Source organism: Catharus ustulatus, chromosome 5 (genome assembly GCF_009819885.2).
Source record: "Catharus ustulatus isolate bCatUst1 chromosome 5, bCatUst1.pri.v2, whole genome shotgun sequence".
Classification (NCBI taxonomy): Eukaryota; Metazoa; Chordata; class Aves; order Passeriformes; family Turdidae; genus Catharus; species Catharus ustulatus.
Genome location: NC_046225.1, coordinates 46,514,240 through 46,540,428, shown reverse-complemented (window position 1 = coordinate 46,540,428; position 26,189 = coordinate 46,514,240). Strand labels below are relative to the sequence as shown.

At 36.3% G+C, this 26,189-nt stretch overlaps 1 protein-coding gene across 2 annotated transcripts in view; it reads right to left on the bottom strand.

Annotated features, from left to right (window-relative positions):
• SGCZ (sarcoglycan zeta) overlaps positions 1-26,189 on the bottom strand; it is a 430,920-nt gene that overhangs the window by 52,624 nt on the left and 352,107 nt on the right. For both annotated transcript variants that reach the window (XM_033060385.2, XM_033060393.2), the window contains 2 exons: positions 21,036-21,123; positions 3,246-3,368 (listed from right to left, as the gene is read on the bottom strand). In XM_033060385.2, coding sequence (XP_032916276.1) covers positions 3,246-3,368; positions 21,036-21,123 — 211 coding nt within the window. The remainder of the gene's footprint in view (positions 1-3,245; positions 3,369-21,035; positions 21,124-26,189) is intronic.

Sequence of the window (26,189 nt, the reverse complement as noted above, 5' to 3'; positions counted from 1 at the left end):
TACAAATAAAAATGTTGCAAAAAGTAATCAGAGAGAAGCTGTCAACTTAATCTTTCAATATTTTATTAATCTAGAATTTCTTAGACTGACTTATGATAAATTGATTTTAAAAGATGAGCATTAAAAAACATCCTCTAAATGGAGGAAAAATAATATAAAAAAAATCCCACATTGCTGTGGTAGTTTACAAATGCCCATGGGCATACTTTGAAAATTAATTACTAAAATAAATAATTTATTGGATCTATTCCCAGTGAAGTACTTCCAAAGAGACACTATTGATTGCTACAGAAGAAAAGAAAATAATTTCACTGTAGTACCACTCTTAAATAAATACATGTGTGAGCTTTATCTCCAAATAAGCACATCTTATTTTTCCTTTTTTATATTCACCTTCTGTTTTATTTCTTCATCCATAATTCCTTTCCTATATTCACCCCAAGGCACCATGGAAATAAAAAACACAAGCTTGAGAAAAAGAAACTAAAGGAAAAAAGTTCTGGTTGATATTTGACATTATGATTTCCTGCCAGGTTTCATCAGTCATATCATGCCATGTGAAGTAATACAGTCTGATTGATGGTTCTCACAGGGACTCATCACCTTTCATATGTTTGCTGAAGAATTTGAAGGTATCACACAATCTTTGGATAAAATTAATTCTTATAGTGCCAAATGTTTGATTAAAAAATAACGCTCAGGACATCTAAAATTTATGAATGCATTCTCAGCAGCGGGAATCTAATTCGTAGCACCATTTGTAAGATGTTTTATTATTCAACTTATGATAGATGCTTTGAAATCTCCTGTGTCAATTGTACATTTAAGATTAGTTTTCTCAGTCTGTAGTATTATGACCAAGTCTGAGCCTTAGCAGGGTTCAGCATGATTCTCTTTTTCCATGTTATGCATGACGGGTCCTTGCTTTCCTGCAGGTTGCTGAACACCTCCTTGTCCATGGAAAGCAGTGAATTAATTCCTTGTTTTGCTTTGCTTGTGTGTGACTTTTACTTTACCTGAGGAACTGTCTTTACCTCCAGCTATGAGGTTTTTCTTATTTTAACCCTTCCAATACTCTCCCCCACCTGCATTGGGGGAGGAGTGGTTGCATAAGGCTTAGTTGCTGGCTGTGGTGAAACCATAACAGCAACCTTTATTTCATTATAAACTAATATAGCCAAATCAAGGCAAGGTTTTTCAGCTGAGCCTTATGAAATCTTAATTCATATGGAAGTTAGACTTGATATTTTGTATACAGAAAAAACAAAGGTACCCACATAGAATACAGTAGTTTCACGAATACAAGCCGCACGGATTATAAGCCGCACCCCCGGTGCCTCGACAATGTTGCTGTCTTTGTCAAAAGATAAGCCGCACCCCGAATATTAGCCGCACTTTCGTTCGTCGCGAGAATCCGTGCGCAGCTTTCACAAATTGGCCAATTAGTAACAGGATCGCGGCATAGCGGGCTTTACTGGCTCGGGGCGGGGCCAGACAGGCTCGGCCCGCTCATGGTTGCTGACGGGGCGGGCCGGGTGGTGCTGCAGCCGCCGCCGGGTTCACTGGCCCCCCTCTCCCGTCAGCACCGCCCCGCAGCTGCGTTCACGTACTCGCCCTGCCAGCGGGCCAGCCACTGCCGCCGCTGGCAGGCATGCCGGCCGCGTCGCCGCTGCGTTCACGTACTCGCCCTGCCGGCGGGCCAGCCGCTGCCGCCGCTGGCAGGCATGCCGGCCGCGTCGCCGCTGCGTTCACGTACTCGCCCTGCCGGCGGGCCAGCCGCTGCCGCCGCTGGCAGGCATGCCGGCCGCGTCGCCGCTGCGTTCACGTACTCGCCCTGCCGGCGGGCCAGCCGCTGCCGCCGCTGGCAGGCATGCCGGCCGCGTCGCCGCTGCGTTCACGTACTCGCCCTGCCGGCGGGCCAGCCGCTGCCGCCGCTGGCAGGCATGCCGGCCGCGTCGCCGCTGCGTTCACGTACTCGCCCTGCCGGCGGGTCAGCCGCTGCCGCCGCTGGCAGGCATGCCGGCCGCGTCGCCGCTGCGTTCACGTACTCGCCCTGCCGGCGGGCCAGCCGCTGCCGCCGCTGGCAGGCATGCCGGCCGCGTCGCCGCTGCGTTCACGTACTCGCCCTGCCGGCGGGCCAGCCGCTGCCGCCGCTGGCAGGCATGCCGGCCGCGTCGCCGCTGCGTTCACGTACTCGCCCTGCCGGCGGGCCAGCCGCTGCCTGCCGCCGCTGGCAGGCATGCCGGCCGCGTCGCCGCTGCGTTCACGTACTCGCCCTGCCGGCGGGCCAGCCGCTGCCTGCCGCCGCTGGCAGGCATGCCGGCCGCGTCGCCGCTGCGTTCACGTACTCGCCCTGCCGGCGGGCCAGCCGCTGCCGCCGCTGCCAGGCTCGCCGGCCGCCCCCTCCCATCTGCACTGCCGCCGCGTTTCCTCGCCCTGGCCGGCACTGCAGGCCCCCGCACCGCCGGGCTCCCCCACGCTGCTGGCCCCGATTCTGCTGGGCTTCCCCCGCTGCCAGGCAGCCCCACCCGTCGGCCTTCCTGCTTCTGCCATGCTCCCCTGCACTGCTAGCCCCAGTTCTCCCGGGCTCCCCCGCCCTGCTGGTCTGGGCTCTGCCGCCCCCCCTGCCCCGCCCTGCTGGCTCAGGCTCTGCCGCCCGCCCCCACACTGCTGGCCCCGCCTCTGCCAGGCTTTCCCACCTCAGCCGGGGCCGGCCGGGCTCCAGCTTGGCTTGGGGCTGCCGCGGGCTCTCACTTCCGTGTTGGCAGCTTTTAGAATTTTGTTAATGTATTAGCCGCCCCGGAATATTGGCCGCACTTCCGGGTTTCCACCAAAATCTTGGTCAAATTGGTGCGGCTTGTATTCGTGAAATTACTGTAATTTTTATCATTTCCAAGGACCATTACCTAAACAAATGGCAAACACACCACAAAACAATGCTTAACAGTAACATATAAAAGCCAAAACACAGTGGTAGGTGTGATTTGTGCCACCATTGGTCCTGCAGAGTTTAAATTAAAATCTGTCTTTAGAGGAATTGATATTTAGATCATGCAGTATTTTTGGTTGGTTAAACAATCACTGATAATGAGAAGATGTTTTCTTCTCCAGTGGATTACAATTTTACAGAAGACTGATAGCTTAATTACTACTAGAGGTATTAAAAAATATATGTTTATATATATCAGTTGAGTTAATATCAGTTAACTGTTAATATCAGTTTAGAGTCTTTATTATTACCATACCTGTTACTTTCAGTCTGTCTGCTCCAATGACAATCTCATCTTCATCTGCAGAAAACAATACTTTTCCACCGTCGCTTGCTCTCACTTCAAATCTCTTACACTGAGCTTCCACAGCATCAGCTCCTGAAATCAAGGAAATGGTCATTGCATTTAAGGTATTTTGTAAGAAGTAGTCATTGGCATAAATTGAATATCAAAAACATATCGAATACATGATGCTTTACTAAGATATTTGACTTTCTGTAAGCCATCTATTACAGTATTATGTGGAAAACACTAAAATTTAGAATGTACTTAAATACTGAGATCCTGAAATGCCAATTCAGACAGAGCTCTCTGGGGCTTGTTCAGTTTAAGCTGCAGTTTCTTGCCAATGAAAAAATAAAGATAACACATGACCCTATTCCATCAAGACATACAAATCAACACAGCAGAAAAGCAGAAATTTTTCATTCAGTTCTACTGTAAACTTAGACAACAGAATAAGAAAAAAAACCACAACAAAACAGCAAAAAACCGAAAAAACCATGAACTAAGATGTCAAAATTTATGTCATATTTTATGAAATATATTCCCAAATGTCTCAAAGCTCAAAAACCCGAAAACAATTCTGAAATTGGACAGATATATGGAGTTGACTTAACTTCAATGAAGAAAGTTTGTAAGTATTGAGACTTTTAAATTTACTATGCTTTTCAACTTACAGGTCTGATTCTTACTCTCCAGTGTTTAGTGCACTAAATTGTTTCTGAAAATTTCATTCTATTAATAAATGAAAGGGAACATTACTTCTGAAAACGGTGTTGAAAAGGCAACGTATGACACAACAAGATATAAGGCAAGATACATTATTTCAGGGAATAATCATCTGAAATTTTCTCTATGATCCCTAATTAGACTTGTAATACATTCCTGAAATAAATATATATGCATAAAAATTACGTGGAGGGAATTATGGACAAAGAAATTTATATATATTATTTTGTTGTAATAATCTGTTTTAAAACTTTGCAAAAAACTTCTGCTTCCGTAATATGTAAGTTTTCAGTTTAATATAAAAATGCATAGTATCAAAATATGTAATAAGGAATAGAAAAACTGTGATAATCAATTTTGTCTAGAAATTGCCTTAGCAGCTCATAATTTGCAGAATCAGCTTTGTAATCAAAACAATTCAGATGAACTTATGCTTGTACTGTAAAAATAATTCTGGCTATTTTTCATTCACAAAGAGAAAACAAAATGAAAAAGGATGATCAAAGTAATTGTGATGCACTTTGTTGAATTCAGATATGTACATTCTGTCAATATATAAAATGGTATTTTATCCCCTTCCTCCCCACTAAAGTTTTTTTAATATGTGTTAATTTAGATTGTTGGCTTTGCTTTGAAAAAATACAAAATCTTTGTAAAAACAGACAGGGACAGATTTCATATTTCATATGTAGATATTTGGGGATCCCCTTGTCCTGCAACCATACTTATGGTTCAGGGAACCAAAGGATAATTACAAATAAGTTAATACTAAATAGTTTCATCTTTTTTTCAGAGCTGATGATAACTTAACCCCCTAAAAGTGAGCGTCATTACAAGTACTGTGATGTTACTAATGTACACCCATCAAATTTGTTAGCTCTGTAAGGAAGAGAAATTAACAGAAAATGTGTCAGAAATCAAAAAGAGAAAAGACCTGCCACGTTCCTACTCATTATGTATCAGTGTAAGTGACAGCCCATGTTTCAAGAGCAGCTTTTTAAAACTTGTGATGTATTTAGGATAATATAGGATTTAATGAAAAATTACTTAAATAACAATGATTGGAACTTTGACTGAGGAATGCATATATTTCAGATATATTTGTGCAGCTTCAGAATCACATTGTATATAAGTACATCTAGAATTTAGGTAGTCCAGAAAATCATTACTAGAAGTAAATAAATTTTAATGCTAAAATAAATGAGCTTTTACTTCATGTTTCATTGAGGACTTAATAGTGTACTACTTGGTATTATTTATTGCTGAAATGGTAGTTGGTGTGTTCAAGGTACTTGAGAGATTACTAAAGAACATAATACATGTTAATTTTTTTACCTAGAAGCAGGTGTGAATGTTATAAAACTGGTTTTGAAAAGTTAAACTGCCTATGGAGTAATCAGTGATATCAAAATGGAATTTTGTTTCATTACATTTTCATTTCCCAGTTGAAATAGGAGCAAGCAGTTGCATTTGAAATGTATTAGGGTATTATCTTCTTAGCTGTAAAGCAAATTGCTGTGTTCCAAAAACACTCTACAAACATACACATCTCATAAAATGTCTGAATCTTTAATGCTGTTCATAAAAATGATGCAACAAGACTGAGACTATTATGCATGAACAAAGGAAACATTTTGAAATTCTAATCTCAAACTTGTAGAGCCGTCACTATTTTCAGCAAATCATATATGCTTGAATAATGCATGCTTCAGTCCAGAGAATCATGTATGAAAATGTATCTTCTAAATTCTGTTTGGAATGTTAATTTCTATCAAACACATGGCTACCTGAAAAGCTGTTTAGCTTTGCTACTTCTTACTGTATTGCTATTCTACGTCATACTAGACATGGAGTTGGCTCCATAACAACTTTAATCAGGTTCAAGAGGTGTCTATGACAAACTCTTTTCTCATCTTGACTTCAGGAAAACTGTTCACTTATAAATTCAGTTGTATAATTCTCAATTAAATTATTACATTTCTGTTAAATTCCTTTCATTTAAAGTATATAGATGAAAAATATATGTATCATATTCATATATACATAATATGGAATGATGGTTTATAACACATGACAGTTGCACAGCAGTTATATAATTGAAACTATCATTAAACCAACTACATTTAAAATGGTATAAAGCCTAAAGTTGTTCATTTTAACTGTAGTGAAGATGCATTAAATGAAAATGCTGGGCAGTGCATGCAGTAAAAATATAGAAAATTATGGTTCTCTAATCCAGATTAACAGTAATAGAGATTGAATTTCAAGATTAAAAGTATCTGCTTTGAATTTGTAGAGAGTTTGACTTACTAAATAAGCAATATAATAATAACAAAATGAAGAATGCGTGTTCTAATATTTTGCATTTAAAAGTCAATGATTACTTACAGTAATTCATTATTATTCAGAAATACTGATTATAGCCACTATTTGCTGTGATAATAGTTACAAGAACTCTCCAGTCTTACAAGGTTTAGATATGATTACAAACAATAGCAGCTGTATTTGATTTCTCAATCACCTTCCATGTCCACCCAGCAAACAACAAATTAATACACAGAAAAAGAATAAAAAATCAACAACCTTAGATTAAATATAGGGATTAGAATTCAAGCAGAATTACCACAAATTACCTTGTAAATAGGAAACATAATAAATTTCAATATACTTTCTTCTGGTTCTTCAATGAAAAATAGGTTATTTAAACATTTATCAAATGTTTAATGAGTTTAATGCAGAGTCTGGATGACAAAAAAAAGTTACTTTTGCGAAAATGTGTTGATGCCTCTGAGATTGGAGATTAAAGACATAAAGCTTTTTTAATAAAGATTCAACACTCATCTGGGCCTAAGATCAAATTTTGAGAAAGATACACCTAGATATTTTTTTTAATATTCATAGGAATGTTAGACATGACGGCATTTTGTTCAGCAGAGATCTTAAAAAATTTTAATTGAATGCAGGAGCAATTGTGCAAATGAAGAGCGAGGTTGATCTTCAAGGTTTCCTACTTTGAATGATTATCTACTCAGACAAGGGAAGCTGGAGCAAAAGCTAGATGAGAAGAAATAAAGCACACATTTGTTACCTTTTTTGAAAGTGAACAATAACAGTTGTCAACATAAATTAATAGCATAGGAATATGTCACACTTTTTTATAAGAGGAAACTCAGTAGAACCATCTGAGTCAGGCAGGATATTTCCTTCATCATGACCTACAGAACCAGTAATATCCATGAAAGATTAGGTTTAGGACTTTGTCAAATGAAATCTGACAGAAAAGTTCTGCCCTCGCAGCCAGATTTTACTTCTAGGAGCTTTGTAGAATCATAGAATCATTATGGTTGTAAAAGACCTCTAAGATCATCGAGTCCAACATTAACCTGGCACTGTCAAGCCCACCATTGATACAGTATATCAATTTCACAGAAAAACACATCTGAAATATTGTCCCAAATAGATAGAATACATTCTTCCTGCAGTCTGTCCTCCAGGTATGTCTTGACAGTGGAAACCCAGCTATGAAAATAACACGTGGAAGCAGCAAGCAAGTTGCAGCAGGTAACACTCTCCGTCCTACTTCTATGTGAGGCCACAACAACTCGAGAGCAATTCTATGCATTCCTGCCTACTAGCCCTAACATATGGTAATTTCCATGAGACTCAAAAATTATGCAGCTGAACAGACCTTTGGTCTGACCAGATACAGTTGTTCATAATTTCATCATCTATGAGCAATACACATGGGTGAATGAAAGTAAAATGTGATTCTTTGCTCCTTGAAAGTTGTTTTCAGCTTTAAGTCAGCGCATTTATTTTGCTTCTGTAATGGTTAAAAGGATGTGCATTTTAGCTATAATATCTTAATTGCTTATATGGGTCCTTAGATAAGACAGCCAAGCAAGACAAAGGAAGATATGTCAGGCATCAAAATTTACATGTAGGACTTCACACTATATGTTTAACTCTCTTGTAGTAAGTAAAATGACTTTTGTATCAGACTATTTTTTCTCATAATACTACAGATGTGTTACAAACATAGCAAAATAGAATAAACATATATTAGTAATAAATTTATATACATGGTTTATGCAAATGGATAAAATTTAAATTAGGTTATTGCATAAATTATTTAAAATATAATGTTAAATTATAAATAAATATATATGAATTTTTATTACCAGATCTATTACATTATCTTTCCTACACATTTTCCTTTATTGTCCAGGAATCTTTCTTTGTGACATCAATAAATAGCCATAATATGTTAACTTCCTTTTATAGCTGCATTTATCAACTTAGCTTTCATTGACAAGCTCAAAAGTCCAGCTCATGCAATTGCATTATTTATAACTCTAACGTATTTTGTGCACTACAAAATGTGAAGGGGAGTAGAAAGCTTATCAGTTTTTCTTACTCATGCAATGAGTACTGATGCAATGTGAATATTACTAAATCCTAAGAGAATTTTCAAGTTTTTAGTCTTATCCTTAACGCTGAAATTTTTAGCTTTCCGTGATGTGATTCATTTTTGCAACATCAATCATTTATACAGATGAACTTATACCTTTTGGAAGCTGAGGCTTACTGAAGCAGTCTGAGCACTACTTTTCCATACAAAAACAGTAGGGATATTTCCATTCTCTCTGTTAGCTGAGTTAGGCTGTAAGGTTATTATTATGCTGTTTGGTCTTTATGTTTTATGAAAATACTGAGTTGTTTCTAAGTAAGCTGCACATTCCACTGAAGAGAAAAGAGAGTTAAAAATAGGAAGAACAATTCATAGTAAGATACCCGACTACCTGCTATACTTGATGAACACCACATTCAAATGAAATAGCAAGAGAACACAGAAATAGTAAGATGAGTTGTGAAATGTCTTCATTACATAGATGAAAGACAAAACAACACTGTTGAACGTTTCCTTGAGAAATGTAACACCTTGCTAAATCTGTTACTGCTAAATTTATTACTGTTTATCATTATATATTTCCTTTAGGTCAGACTTCTAGCCAGACTTCTCTGTTGAATGTTCTACCAATTTACCAGAAATTCTACTGAAAATTCACTGATCTATAAATCTCTACATCTCTGCTTTATTCTTTTCTTAACAACAAATCCAATGTTTGTGTTATTTGCATCTTTGGAGGCCTAATCTCTCATCTGCATGCTAATGTCTAAAATACCTGCTAGCAGTGCAAGGACCTTTATGCATCCTGCTTTATCACTCTGAGGTAACTGGACTGAAAATGAAACTGGATGAAGTGAAATACATTCATGTAATCCAATGGTTCCTTATGTTTAGTCTTACTCATCTATCCTGTGACATTTTAAAAATAACTGTTATTGATCTTACTTTGTAGATTTAAAAAGAAAAGCATTTCAGTTTTGTCCTTCTTACTGGTAGTACTCTCTGTAAGCTTTAGGCAGTTATTCTGAGACTTTTTTCTACCCTGCAGAGGTTTTGAACATTTTTTGGTGTTTTATTAATATAAATTAAAAGATGGCAAATATTTTGCTCATATTCACAGAATCACAGAATCATTCAGGTTGGAAAGACCTCCAAAATCATAGAATCCAGCCTTTGGCCAATCTCCATCTTGTCAATATATTAATATATTCTCTATGTACCTTTGTTATTAAGAGGTTAGCTTTGCATCTTCCTTTTTTTTCCCCAAATTTTATTAAAAAGATACAAATTGTTCCTGCAGATACTTGTGGCAGTTTCCCATAGACTTTAAATAAAATGTGTTGTGACTCAAAAAAATTGTATAATATTGTTCACAATGTAGGGAATTAGACCATTATAATTTTTCTGAATGTAAATCAAACTTTTTTGAAATAAAGAATTGAATTAATCACACTTTGAGAGAGAAGACCTGAACAAAGGACACAAGCTATCAGCGTACTTAGGACCTTTCTTGAAAAATAAATGTTAAAAACCCCCTATTTTACATTTTTATAATATCACTTCAATACTGATAGCAACTAAAAAACACTACAAAAGTCTAATTTTTACAAACTGACTATTTCTCCAATTATCTGCTTTAGCTAGAAAGTGCAAATATCCTGAAGCTATCTATTAAAAATGTCTTAGTATTTCATATGATCACACTTTATCTGAGAAAGATTTAATGAAAGAATGTACAAAATACTAAAAGATAAATTACTCATCCACAAAAAGTAGTGCCACTGAGTAATAAGAAAAGAGAAAAAATATAGCCTGATGACCAGAAAATGATAATTGCAAACCCTTCTGCTACTTGGTAGATCAGTGAAATGCATTTGGAAATTTCTGAGCAACTAACATCTGCTATGATGATGGCACAAGATGAGGAGGACTTAACCCAGCCCTCAGGATTTCTGCATTATCCATTTAGGAAATTACTTGTCTCCTTGCCCTTGACAGTGGGACAAGGGCCAGAAAGCTGCAGAAGCAGGATAAAAGCATATTTGGTCTCTTAGCTTCTGGAAGTGTCTCTTTTGATTAATGCTCTCAGTGGAGTTCATTGTTGACTTCTAACACATAAGACTCAATTCAATTCACCAATGAAGACATCTACATTAGCCAGTTACCCTGCTGACACTGAAATTCTGTGTCTTTGTGATTTGAACCACTGCCAGATTGCCTACCTTTGAAATACTCCACTTATGGAGTACTTCACTGATAGGAAATCTGAAGTGTCCTTAAAAGAGTGTATGATTCTGTATCTGGAAAGAAATATAACCTAGATGCAGATGGATGTGGAAGTTCAGACACAAGACCTGCAGCATATGTGGAATTTTTGTCTGGACTAGCTGAAAGCTTTCACAACAGAAATATGGCAAGCCAACCAGAATCACTCAACTAGAGAAAAAGAAATGTGCTCAATTAGCACCTGGCTTCTTCTTGTTTCTGCACCAGAAACAAAATGGGTAGAAATCTTTAAGTGCGTGAAAATTTTGAGGTTGTAACAAGTCCAGATACCTTGGCGATATGTATGGTAAAAGAGTTACAAAACAACTTCTGCAACCAAAATATCTGTGCAGAACAACAAAAAAGCAAAATCATGAAGTTTTGGAACCCTAATTTTGTAATGTTTGGAACCCTAACTTATTTTGAAGGCAAGGTAGTCCTTAATTTTGATTTGGAAAAAAATGCTCACTCTGTATTACTTTGTGCTCTAACTTATGTTAGTGATTCAATGAATGATAACTATTCCCAGTGACTAATTAATTTCAGATTTATGGAATGCTTTTCCTCACAGGAAGAAATCCAGTCAAATTTAAAAATATTCAGCTAATCATTAATTCAATGCCATCTGTTCATATTTCAGTTACAACTACAATATTTATCACTCTAAGAATAGCCTAAGGAGAAAGAAGTTATTTTCAGCCATATATTTATGTATTAAAAAAATTTTTAAAATCTGACATAAATATACCTTTAACTATGCTGTACAGGCTTGAGACAAATTGCATCAAGACAGCTCTGCCCATCAACAAATGGCACAATTAAATATGTCTAGTATTGGCATAATATGGAATTTGAAACTTAATCCTGCTCTAAATGGAGGCAAAAAAAAAAAACAAATAAAGAATTTCATTTATAAATAAACACAAAAAAAAGCAACTGTGGTTATTAATCACTATTTTCCAATGTATTTTTAAAGTAAATTTACACTGTTACATTGAAGTTGGTTTTGGAACTATATTTTTAATAGGACTTGGAGAAGTGCGATAAATAGAAATTAAATTTCAATATTGATGTTTTTAGAAAACAATATTAACTGCAACATAACATTGAGATGAAATTTCTGATAGTCTGAAGATATATGAGGGTAAATTCCATAAAACTGAAATGTTTCCATTGCTTATTTTCTTAATACTAGTCATCTAATTGATATGAACCAGAACTTGCTCTCCAAGAGATTCACAATCTCATATGGACAAATAATTTTCATGGGCAAACACAAATATTTCCAAGCCTGACTGTTCACTTGCAGAATCTTGTTCACAAACAGAAACAGGCTAATTTTCCATAGATGCTTCAATGATAAAACTAATAGAACTCAGACTTTTTAAAGATAACTCAGCTGAAGAAGGAATCTAAGTCCACAATCAAATTACTTCTCACTCCTGTTTGACAAATCTCTTTGCTGTTATTTCAACACCTTTAAGAACATCAGCCTGCTGTTGAATTTCTACCTCCAAGTGTTCTCTGAAACTCTGAAATAAGGAGCACCAGGAAGTTCTTACTGCTCTTCTTTTTCATTTAATTATGGTTTTGTTTTTAATTATCTTAAAATTGGTTTCTCATTTTTACCCCTATTTTGTCCTTCACCCCTTAGAATAATATATTCCTGACAATATTAGTGAGCTGTCTGAAGATCAGGGAGAAAAGGGGTAAAAATAAAATCTTAATGTCCTGCCAGAGACTTGTTAAAGGTCCAGATGTTGTAGGTAATTTAATAATACTTAGCACCCAGCGGCAGCCTTGTGAATGTCACAACCCATGCACAGCAGCTGTTCTTGAAGTTAAATGAAGTATTAGCTTCAGATGAAGCTAAAGACAAAGAATTAGAGCCATCTTTGGATACATCTTCAAACCCACTCCTATATCTCTTAATAAGCCCATTTCTTTGGCTCTTGGGATGTCTCTCCTACAAAAGGAAATAATTTCTCCTTCCCTGCTCTGAACATTTGGGCAGTAGTTACGCTGTTTGCACTGGCCAACAGCACATGGGTAACAGCAGATGGCAATGTATTAATGTTTAAACACTAACACTTTTGCACCACCATGAAAACACTAATTACCTCTTCCCACTTAGACTCTACTTCTACAGTTAAATCAATCAACTGCTCATGGTTCCAGGTCCTCCGATACCTTATGGGGTCAGGTTGGGTGGGATGGAAGGAGGATAAAATATTTGAGAATTACAACAGAATACCTTTTTCTACCATTTTTCAGTACCAATTTTCTACAAACAGTGGAAAGGTCCAGACTTGTATTTAAGATAAAATAAGGTAAAATAAAAAGCCTATAAAGCACCCTAGTAAGCAGAAGACTTCAGTGCCACTGCCAAACAGCTATTGATAATTAAAATCTACTTCAGTGTGTGTCCAGACTCACTACAGATGCTCTGGGGTCAAAGTTGGCATTGAGATGAAGTACTAAAGGCAGCAAGCTAAGGCTGATACCAAGTGGATTGGACACATCTCTGCATAGTCATTGCTGTATTCCTGCTCCCCCTCCATAATCCCTGCCTGGAAAACACAGATTTAGTGTTCCCTTTCATCGTTTTAATATCACCTCTAAAGTGACAGTGGTTATAGTCCATTGTGCTTTCATGAGGAAAAAGAGGCCTGTGGTGGCTTCTGTTTGAAGGCTGCCCTGCAGGAAGCCAGCACCTCACCAGTCCTTAGCATGCCAGGTGTTCCTGCCAGCACTGCACCAAAAATAAGGTACTGGACCCTAAAATTCCTTCCAAATTTAGATCACAGACAAACAAGGAAAGAAAATAAGCTGCATGTGTTTTTTCTATGGTACAAAAAGAAAAATATCAGACTACTTATAAAAGTAGAAAGTATGTTTTTCTTTTTGTCTGTCAGTTACAGACAGAAAATATGCTTTCCACTTTAGATCCATACAACTTCAGATATGAACTAACATGAGCTGTAGCTTGTATCCGAGGTAGAAATAGTCTTCCTGATCTCAGACTGAGGGAAAGAAAAAGGGAAGAATAAAATTTGGATTCAGACTCAAATGACAAAAACTTTTAGTGTCTGAAGAAGGTAGAAAGAAGAAAGAAAATATATTGAATACAGAAATAGCAGGGAGAGGTCTTTAGACCTCAGCTCTGGAAGTACTGAACTTATTAGTTTTAAGATTCAAAAATGATTATGTGTAACACACTACTGAGGATGATAAAGCAAAGAATCATATCCACTGCATAGACATTTTGGATAAGCTATTTAATTCCAACAATGTATAAGCACTTTCTCTCCCCTGAAATAACCATGCTGAAATTGCACAGAATTCAATTACTGTCCTACTGCTTCTTGCAGTAGTGTTTATTCATAGAGAATTTTTAATTCTTGGCATCTCAACTGATGTGATATGCTCTTGTGTTTCAGGAAGGAGGTAGCAGGCTAAATAATGGCTATACCTACAAGAAAGAATGACCACTTGGTCCTAATAACTGACAGAGAGCTATCTTACTGCTCTATTTTTACAACACAGTTTTCATGTAGCAATTCCTCTTGATATGAATTGGCAATGAGGGAGACTTAAGATATATTTTACACCATAGAGTATTTCAAATATTAACCAGTTATGTAGTGTTATGTCTGCACATAACATATAATAAGATCATCATAATGATATGAAAGGTATTGCTTAAAACCTGAAAATATACCTAATTTATCAAATGCAATCAAATGTACTCTGCAATGTATCTCTCTCTTTAAAAGAGATCCTGTTAACCAAGAACAAACTGGATTGAAATTACATGGTTGATGTAGTATATTTGACAGTTCTATGAGTTAATTGTGTAATGGATGTGTAAAAAAGTATTATTTTTCAATCCAGTTAATGCAAGGGCTTGTCACAAGGGCATATTTACCATAGCTGAATTTCAAATGCACATATGAAGATTAACACAGAAAATGATGCGACTAATTTACAAGTGAAATAGAAACAAAAATTAGAATGGAGTTGTCTGCCTCTTGATGCTGAATCAAAACAAACAAACCCTGATGCTTTCTATTATTTGTAAATTACTTAAACAGAGAAATATGGATGGATTTCAAATAAATTATGATGTTAATTTTTTCAGGATTAGTTTGGCAGACCCATCAAAGTGCTGGCAAATAGGTCAAAGTTTGGACCAGTTTTCAGAGAGTTTTATATTTTCTTAATACTGCACTTCAGGATAATTAATCAATGGGAGTGGATTCTCATGAAAGTTTAGCCAAAGTCATTAAGAGTATATATTAGGTGAACTCCTATCACAAAACCTGTTACAGCACAGATGGTTTGTAAAAAGACTTTTCCATGGACTAGCCAGACAGAAATGGAGGCAACGTCATGTTGCACTGTAAATTAGAAGGAGGGATGAGACTCGGATTCCAGCTGGACATTTCAACTGTTATGAGCAACATGGCTCACTTTCTGACTGCCTCTTGGCTCATCTTGTGTGCTTTGCCAGGAGAAGACATAAAGCCATATGGCCTTTCAGGCACTGCTCCATCATTCCTTCTGCAGTGAGTCCTGAAGCTGAAAGAAATCCTTTAACCCTGCAGCTAAGTACAAGGTAAATAAACTCGCATAAAAAAGAGAAAGTTATCTCCAATTTACCTCCATTTAAAAGACCTGACTATGGATTGGTACCACACACTATGTACACAAGATGTAATTTCACCTCCTGATAAACTGTTTCTATTCCTACATCTGGGAAGAGTGCTTAACTGGCTATAAAAGTTTAAGAAACATCATACTTTAAAACTAGTACACTCTGAATGTATAAGATTTTGCTATGTAAATTATCCAAATATTCTCTGAATAACAAGTACCTAATCAAAAGGTAACAGGGAAAACATCTGACAACCAAGTGATGGTGAACAGAAAATTCCACTTAAGGTGCAAAAATCTGAAAAAATGTAAGCACTGGAAGTAATTTAGCCCAGAAATTACAGGTTCTGTGTTCACTTATTTTTGTATCAGAAAATTAAGAGGATATGAAGTAACTACAACTTAACAACTTTCACTACAATGAGAATAACTTGATAAATGACAAAATGCCCCAAAAGAAGATTTTAAGCTATTACATATTCAGTCTGAATTTCATTGTGAAATACTCCTCTTTGTATATAACTGCAAAAACTGGACTACTAATTCATCTAGGTGTGGTAAAATGAATTGCCTGCATTTCTTATTTGCATACATTAAAGTGGTATTAGGGACCAAAATTTGTCTTTGTTCAGTCTGTATTTCAGTAAGGAAAAGAAATTGAGAGAATGCTGAGAACTGGATAACTCATTTATCTGGGTTTGTTTTGCCATATCTTCTTAACAACAATAATCATCCTACTGTATCACAGTTGTTACAAGAGCAAATGCTTTAATATGGAAATTACCAAAATGTTTAATGTATTTCAGATTTTGGAAATCTCAATGTAGTTTGGAATTACAAGTAGGCAAACCTCTTTGTAAGTGGAAGGAGAAAGTCTTTATTTCACATATTCCTGACAAGTTCTAATCAATATTTTCCTAGCTGAAGGGCAGAAACAGATAATGAGGGATTGTAAACCAACTCATCCCCTCCCTCCCAGCATCCTAGTACAGATGATGCAAGAACAATTATGCAGATAAGAGAAGAGCTGAGGTAATTTTTCCCTTTTCCTACAGTGAGGAAAGGGTCTATGTGTATGGTCATTCTCATGTGTATGGTCACCCTCTTCTTGCAACACTTAGGAGAAAAGACCTTACAATTGAGGCTACAGTGTATGCAAACAAGATTCAAAAATAGAAACATTTCTTGTCTCATTAAGCATGGTATTAATGGATACTTGGTTCAAGTTCATAAAAATCTTAAGTAAATGTCTGATAATACCAAAGATTTAAAGCAACATACATACACATATTATTACATATACCTTATGATTATTGTTACTACCCCATAGAATAAGAATATATTATAACATTTTGTTACTCCCACAGCTAATTTTAAAAGCAAGAATACTTGAAATATAGTATCTTGATTCAGATTTTCATTGATATCTAGATGTTGCAAAGGGAACATGAGAAGTGGCATTTAGTTGATGAGCTATTTGAACATCTCAGAAGTGAGGGGGTAGCAGGATGTGTTACCTGTTAAGGTATCACTTGATATAAGCACAGGAAACTGCCATATATGATATAGGTATGAATGATGAAGGAAACTCCCACAAAGTTACATACCTGAAGTTTCTAATGTCTAGCAGTTTCTAATGTCCAACAGTTTCTGCACAATAACCCAAGTACTCTTGATGGAACACCAAAAGTAAGCAAGCACATTTTAAAGAAAAAGATCTCAGAATACACAAGACAAGTTTTGTGGTAAATGTATGGAAAGGATCTCCGAGTTTGACAAGTTATTTGAATCTATCTTTCAGCAATGTTATCAGTCTTTAGCAGTGCTGTAGTTGAAAATCATATATCTGCCTGTTATTTTCAAAAATTAACTGCAAGAATATCATATAACTTTGGCATTCAAGTATTTTTTTCTGAATTTGCATGGCTCTGGAGATCTCAGTGACTAGAGAGACAGCTTGGGAGCTCACTATATCTGTGACTTGTAAAGGTCTGGATATCTGTGAGAGTTATGATTCTGTCCAAGGGCTTAGCAGAAATGAAATGCACTTTTTTTATGCATTTCAGATATCCCTGGAGTTCTTCATGAACAGAAAAGGGTCAAACAGTAGCAGAAATACCTGTCAGAAACAATTATTTCAGTAAGGAAAAAACACCTCTCGCGAAAAAAAAAAAAAACCTGAAATAATAATCTAACCTGAAGACAAATTTACATCAAATACAAATGTGCATTTCAGTTTCAAATGTCACATTACATTTTTTTCAGTGCTTGCAAGCCTAATGTACTCCACTCAAAGGCAGAGATATATAAGATATGTGCAGACAGTATGGAGAAAAAAGACTTGAGGCTCAAGGTGAGCAACTAATGTGCATTTCTCTGCCAATTGGTAGAAAAAACAGAAGTAGATAATTTTCCATATAAACTATGTAAACGTTGATTAAATAAAGAAAAAAGTTTGTGTAATGGTAATTCAGTACAATGCACAATGCAGAAGTATTAGTAAGTAATGGTTGGGAGGGAAAAGATGTGATAACTTTTCCAGCAGAGTTCAAAGGATTGTCATTTTTTCATCTTTATTTTGTAGATACAATTCACGTCTGTGCTACATCTGCTCCATTGGTCTTAAATGGCATGTCTAAAAACTGAAGGCTGTGGAGTCCTCATGGAGATCCAGACACAAACTTGGCAGATTCCAGACCATATGTCATGAATAGACTGGAGTAAAAACCAACATATCTTGCTCAGTTGGTACAGATCCCAACAGAAAGCATTGCTGCAGCTGTGACTTTCTCTCTGTACAGTTTTTAGTGCCAATATAAAAATACTGTACTGTAATAATGGGTGTACCTTGGTATTGTATGACCTGAAGCATAACTTGAATTTATACCATTTAAACACTCAATCATCCAATACACTTAGCTACTTTTATGAAAAAAACCCCAAACAACAAAACCTTTTCTTCACTCCTCCTAGGTAGGATGTTTCCCAAGATATCTTAATGATGGACTTTAATGACATATTTTGTCTTCCATAGTCACTTACAGAATTGAATACCCATTAAGAGTTTCACCGGATTTTTTCCATCTCCCTGAGTGAACGTAAAGCCTTCCTCCTCTCAGCCCCAATATCACTTTTTTACATCAATCCATCTTCCCATTATAGTTCTAACTTTATGCTCTTAAGGCTGTCCTAGTCTTACATGGCATGGTTTCAAACACCACAGAAAGAATTTTTAGTTGTCCTAAAATTTGGCATGAGCAGCAATTTGGTTGCCAAACACAGGATGAGACCAGCCTATTTGCTGGTTTGTAGTATCACTTCAGCCCTGTGAAATGTGGATAAAATACCAATGATATCACATGTATAAAAAGTGCACTATCATCCTTTTGAATGCACTGGCATCCTTCTTTCTTTGTAGAATGTTCCTGCCATGCATAGTAACTTGTAGTCTATTTTGTTAATGATTATTCAGCTCTTTAAAGACTGAACAGATAATGACATTGAAAAGTTTTAACAGGAAAATTTTTCCCCTCAAGACAGGATAATTTGATTTTCTGTTGCTTAAAACATTTTTCCTTGCTATTTATTTTCAGTCCTTCCACTGGGCAACCACACAAACAGCTGCTTCAGCACACAGCACTAGTGAGTGGACAGAGCATTTTTAAAGACAGGGACTTTGTGGAGTGCATTTACAATTAATAGAAAAAAGCATTTTCTTATGTCAGCGAACTCTGTACTTCTTTCAGTAAATGTGGGCATGCTTTTGCCTAGGCAAAAGTAAATCTTGTCTCTGTTCTGTCTTTTACAACAAGGAGATTTAGAAGGGAGTGCATTAATAATATATTTTTATTTTTAGGTTCCTGCAAATTACTTTGATTTCTTAATAGTGGAACATCCAGCTTACGCTGATTTTATGGCAGTTGTGACTCTTTACTAAGTAAGAAATATTTAATTAGAGATAAGGAATATTTTAACATGCATCCAATACTGTACAGAGGATTAAAAACAAAAATATACTGATATGAGAAATAATAAAAGCCATGTACGAAATAAAGAGGAAGATAGATTAAGAAATAATGTAAATACAATATTGCAATTTAACAAGCTTCTAGTCTCCAGAGATGGCACCAGCTGCACACCAAGAAGCTTAAGGTGTTCGCCCTAATGATGGTAACACAAAAACACATGTTTTTTTCAGGGCTTCATGTTTTTAGAGTATTAACCTCTAGTATGATGCCTTTAAGTAGGTCAGTCTCAATACACTCGCGGTGATTTTCAGTGCTGGATTCACTCAACCAGAATAGTGTCAATGATAAAAATATTATATCTATTTCAGCCAATGTGAATTTCTGCCATGGGCAACTCACCTTTTTGCAATTACCTGCTAAAGTAGAGGTTTTAACAAGATAGTTACCAGATGATAGAGAACTGCATTTCATAATTGCACTGGGCAAGTACAATATGGCCAGAACAGGTGTTAGCTTAATTTTCCTCATCTGTACCTGCTAGCAAGTCTGGTTACCTTTGCACACTCATTCGATGTGGTCGTTCAGGGAAATCAGTGCAGATGGTGTGTCACTGTGTGCACTTGGCACAGATTTTTACAACTAGAAGCCACTGTCTCCAGTCAATATGATAACTTAGTATAGATTGCAACTAGAGTTTAACTTAAAATTACTCGTGGGCATAACCTCAGCATATGGGGGAAAAACAATTAACAAAACACATCTTAATCCAGAAGTAAAATGAGAAAATTCAAAACACATAAAATCTAATCTCCTTGAATTTTATATACTACGGTATAAGCAGGTCTCTCCTTGAATTTTGTATATTAAGGTCTTATGCATATACGTTGTTATATTTTTTATCCCATTCCCAGTCAAGATATATTGTTTTGTATCAGAACTAGTATATCACTTTTCAGTGAATTTTTTGGCCAATATTCTTAAAAATAAATCAATATCAGTACTCTTCTAGTTCAGAAAATATAGAACTTCGTATTTACTTCATATTTATTAACACAAGAAATATGATTTGTACTAAAAGCAAAGTATAACACAATACAATTCATAAAATGGGGGAAATACATGGTAAGTGAAACAGATAAATAGAGGAATTTTTAATTTCCATTTCATCTGGAACTGCTATGTTTCATACCTTGTAAAATACTAGTTTTAATGAATGACTGGTAGTATGCTAGCTGTTCAATTAAATTTTATAGTGACTAGGAAAGCATTTTGGTTTTTTTCTATTTTCTGATTTTTAATATCCTGTTACTCCAACTTCTTTGAATATGTGCTGATACAAACGACTTACAAAAATGACAGGGCTGAAGCAATTGACACGGAAGTAATGGAAGACTGACAGAAAGTATAAGAAAATCATGGTTATTTTCCCACTGAAATTGTTGTTGAAACATATTTTGCTGAGGCTATTTCAGTTTGTTTTGTTACAATGGTCTCAAAATAATGATTTTTCATTAAGCTCTTTTCATTTTAGCTATTTTGAGACATTTCTAGTTTTTCTTCCTTGAGCTAATGCTGAATCATGCTCTTATGATCCATTGTATGGAATGGTTTTTGAGTATGGTGATGAGATTTTTTTCCCTGACTCTTCAGTAATATTTTATATGTGATGGTAATTTATGAAGACTATTAATAAAGCTAAACTGATAAACATAACATTCAATAAAGAACACTCACCTACTGTCAGTTGTCCAGTTAACTGTCCCATGTGATTTCTTGCATTCACTGTTACATTTCTGTCAGACTGTAAGACCAGTGGGCTATCCTGGGAAACATGCATGAGACAATAAATGAGAGAACAAAAAATTGAGGTAAAATTAAGTCAGAACTTAATATAAACATGCATGCTGAGAGGGAAGTTGTGTCAAGTATAATAGCCCTTTTTAATAATTTCATTAAATATTTTACAGTTCAAATTTTTATATTAAAGAATACCAAGAATACTATTTTAAACTTGAAATCTTTGTGCATGCAATCCCTGCTTCAGAAATCATATTTGAACTTGATTTACTTAATTTGGGTTTTAATTTCCTGTTAATATGGCTAGGTTACAAATTCAAAAAACCTTAACGCAAACCTGTTTCACTAGCCTTTCCCATATATTGTTAACCTATACTTTTTACACTAACCAACACTATATTGTATTGTTCTCTTAACATACACAATCTATATTTGCATTGCACTTCCTAAAACCTTACAAACACAGACATTCATTTATTTGATGAAGACAATTGTTACTCTCAAAAAAACAATGAGAGCGCAGGAAGGTGAGATCTTTGTATAACAGAGAATCCTGATCTACTGCCAATGTACCTTACAGGTACTATTAGGGATCAAACTGATACAGCAAGGAGACAAACACTTTGTGTTAAATACAGTCTTCACAATTTTGGATTCAGTTGGCAGGATGTTTCAAAAAACATTTTGAAAATGTTTGCATATATATGTATAAGCTTATCCTGTGTTCAAAGCCAGCATAAGCAATCTCAAAGAGAAGTGAATTTTGCTTCTTGAAGAATGAGGAGCCAGATGTATGTACTCCTCTAGGGGAAGTGCAGATTCACAGGAAAGGGGAAGAGCTTCAACAGAGAGCCAAGAGAAACAGCCTAAAAAAAAAAAGAGCTAGCTCACCAATCATGCTCTCACTAGAGTGGGGTGAGTGCATGAGAGAAAAAAACAAAGTAGGATTGTGAGTGCCACTGCAGAGAGCCACTTTTCTCCCTGGAATCACTTGGTACCGCACTGTTCTTACCCTGAAGCTTGCAGAGAGACCATGGATACTTTAGGTAGGAATGGCTAAAGGCTATGAAGATATTTTGGAAATTTTTTGCATACTTGTTATATTCTTAGATTCTTTCCTAGGCATCCATTATTGGTCATCCCTGGATTGAGCATATAAGGTTGAAAAGACCTTATATGTGTGTCTCAAGATATTGGTTATTGCTGTTCTTGAAAGTTTTTTAGATGAGAAGGAAAGGATGCAAGGAGACATAGATAAAAATTTATTTTTATCCAATGATGCATTAGGTTTTCACTAATTTTTTTCCATAGTTTACAGTGCTTTCCTCTGAATACAGAGCTTTCCTGTACAAGAAATATTCTTTCCAACTGTTTTCACTATGATTACTAACTTTAAATGATAATCGCTTCCCTGGGAAGTCTGAAATGATGCTAAGCTAATTTCAAGGAGTTCAGGTGTATTTATTCTCTCAATGGACTATGCTATGACCTCTCTAACATCCTGCCAATTAGCTCTGCTTCACAGATTCTGGCAGATGAAAGTGACTGTTTGGCTTGTCCATCTTTCTAGATAAAAAGATATAATTATCAGTGAGACTCTGTGTTCAATTTTGGTAGTTTGAGCTAAACATGTGATGCAATCAAGGGAGCTTCTGGCAACAAAAGCAGCTGTTAAGGACCTTTTTCTGATCACTTGATTTTCACTTTCCTTATGGTCCTTTGAAAATCATTAGTCCAGGCAACTGCTGCTCTGGGAAAGGCAGCTGTCCTAATAGGCATCTTCAAGGCCAAAGGCTTTTTAAGGAGCCCTTTTCATTTTTGTTTTGTCACTTTTTGGTGAAAAGTCTTCTCAGTTAGAATAATCTTGTCCTTAGAAAGGGAGGATACTGCCATGCCTATTTTTGCCAGTTCAGCAAAGGTTTGGGAAGTTACTCTCATAAAGACTGATCACAGTCTGATCTGAAGGTTTCTTTCCATTCAGTGTAGAAAAATACTTAACACAAACCTCAGGCTAAAAGCTGCCTCTCAGGTTCTAATTTAAAAAAAAAGAACCTTGGAGGTCAAATTCTGAAATACAGGATAATGAAAAATTAGGTGAGTCAAGCCTTCTTTTTTCTCCCTTCCTCGTCTCATATAAAAGATTAAAAAAGGGCTGAAGAAGTTAAGAACTTAAATTTATATTCCTCACTTTCTGGATGAAAAATATAGAGCAGCAAGCTGAAGTTCAGGACTGAAGAAAATGCAGTGGCAAAACTCCAATCAATTTAAGCAGTCCAGCATTTAATCTACATTGCTTACCTGCACTTTATTTTAAGCAGGAAGCACCTAAAGACAGAGGTTCAAGCAATTAAAAAATAGTCTACTCAGAGGAGCTAGACATTCAGAGAAGACTTAGCTGAAATCAGTGGAACTGTTGATCTGTAAGATGAGTGTAAAGTGCAATGACTATCACTCATAGGAATACAAACATATCTAAAGCAGAAAAATACTGGATAATTTTCTCTCTGCATGACCAGACCTGTTACTCTCTTGATGCAAACTTCAGCTTATAATGATTTGTCCTGCCATTTCAAAAATTACACTGTAGATAACAAAACCCAACAATGTAAGAACATTCATACAGTTACGCAAAGCTTTAATAATATAAATATACTAATAACAAAATATTACAGAAGGATACTGTCAGGGCCATGAGGGCTCTACCAGCTCTTACTGGCCCTTCCCAACCTCCCTGGGGAGACCCATTTCAATCCAGCCCCACCTGAAGCCCTTCTGGCTTTTTTGTGCTACTTGTCTCCCCATGTTTAAGGAGCATTTGGCCCTCTTTGCTTCCTTTTTGGAGCCCTGAAAAGAGAGAATTTTGAACTTTCTGTGCTGTCAGACACTGACCCCCAAAAGAACACTGCTTTTCACTTGAGACCCTGGAGAAGGCTTCCAAAATTGAATGACAGAACTAGAATCACTGCTGTGTAGTTTGAATAGAAGTGTGTAATATCACATGGTGAAGGGTTTGCAATTTGGGGTTTTACAATGTAGTAATAGGTATGGGACAAGATGGAGGTTTCTTCTTGCTATTCTTCTTCTTGGGTTTAGGTGGTATTTGTTAATTGGATAGAAAATGTCGCATTGCAGATCACAGGTGTTTGGTCATTGGGTCAAAAGTAAAAATAATTTAGGCGTTAGTTTTTAATTGGACTGATTGGGTTTAAAATGTGTTGTAACAAGCGAGATACAGCTCTGTTTCTTCATTATTAGCTTGGTAGCTACAAGTGCTGTAGCACTCACTGTACTATAGATAAGAATTAATAAATGACTGAGTCCGAACACAAAATTCCATCTCTTGTGCTTTCAATCCTGACACTGACTGAAGAGGAAAAAAAAAAGATAAAAAAACTAATACCCCCTGACAGATATGATGACCTCAAGAATTAGCTGGTGCTCATGATACTGTGTGAGATGACTCTTTTTATAAACTCCAAAGCATTACAACTTCAAGATTAACTGTAAATCAGATTAAAATGTTACAATAGTAGCTTCTTATCTGAAACAGGTTTACACCTAGGATTCAAAAAAGTAAAAACTAATTAATTTCAGGGATATTTTCAGAAAATTGTCTGAAATTGTAATTCAGTAATAAATACAATGAAAAATTAGAGGGGAAAAAAGGTTTGGTTTTAAATTTTTGTGTTTGGTTGGTTTCGGTTTTTTTTTCAGTAAGAATCACAGTAATAAATATCAACATTCGTTTTTAGAATCAGATGAGCAATTATTGTAAGTATATGAAAGACTGATAGATTGCTTTATAAAATCATTTTACCAAAAAAGTATTCTACATGAGCAATCATAGCAAAACTTATTTTTTTTAAGCTAGTTGAATTATTTTTAACATATTTTGGACAAATTTCATGCATTTTGTGCAGCATTCAAATAGGCAATCCTAGCTAATAAGCTCAGTTTTGAAGAGTCTTTCCAAAATGAACATTTTAAATTAGAAACACTTTAAATGGGGCAGTTTAATTCCAGTTAGTTTAATAAAACACTTGTTTAATTTAGGAAAGATGGTACACTGTATAATTAAATATAATCCCAGACTTATGCTCAGAACACAGATAATTATGATGGTATCACCAACTTTGACACTCAGGAACTGTACCAATATGTCTATACTGATTCAGCTCAAGCACTGGCTCTTCTATGATTTGATTTCTGTGCTTAGGCAAGTGTGACACTTCAAGTGTCTGGGCTTCTACATAGTGTCATATAGATGTAAATGTAATTTAATAAGCAGGTAGGACTTGAGATCTGCCATGCTATCTGCTGACAGTTTGCAAGAGGATATAAAGCAATATATTCTTTATTTGAGCCTATCCTCAGTATGGGCAGCTGAAGTAATTATGGCAGAATCTTTCTTTACAAGAAACTTCTCAAACATATTCTGATATACTAGTGACTCAGAATGACCATTGCATTTCCAAGGTACACACAAGGTTTGAAACTGATTATTTTTTTCTTTTTTAGAGAAAACAAAAAACAAAACAAAACAAAAACCCTTTGCTTTGCTGAGAAACTCCCTATTACCAGATTTTAAGAAATACAGAGAATATCGTTCCATACTGCCGCAGAGCACCACAGTTTGTCTGTTGCTTTTGAGATTCATGCTGTGGGTGCCATTGAACAAGTTGATTGTCTGCATCCGGTCAATGACTCTGACAGAAGAATGAAAAATGTATGAGCTATTTAACCACACCATAGGAACAAAATGAGAACTGAAAGAAATAGAAAGTACTTAGTACCCTGGTCAGTGCTGCAGACCAATGGAGTCAAAGAACAGAGGAGTAGGTGTGCATTAACTACAGGGACAACTGCAGTTAAGGCAGATGAGGGATAAAAAGTGTGAAGAATATCTTGGAGGAATTAAATGCAAAAAGTTTAGAAGAGAGATATGAAAGACACAGTGTCAGGCAAGAAGGGTAAAAGTAGAGCAAATAAGATGTGAGAGGATGGAGAAAACATTCCTTAGAGGTTATCCATCATCCAGAACCAGAACACCAGCATGTTTTGAAAACATTCCTTGCAAATGGGGAGAGATGG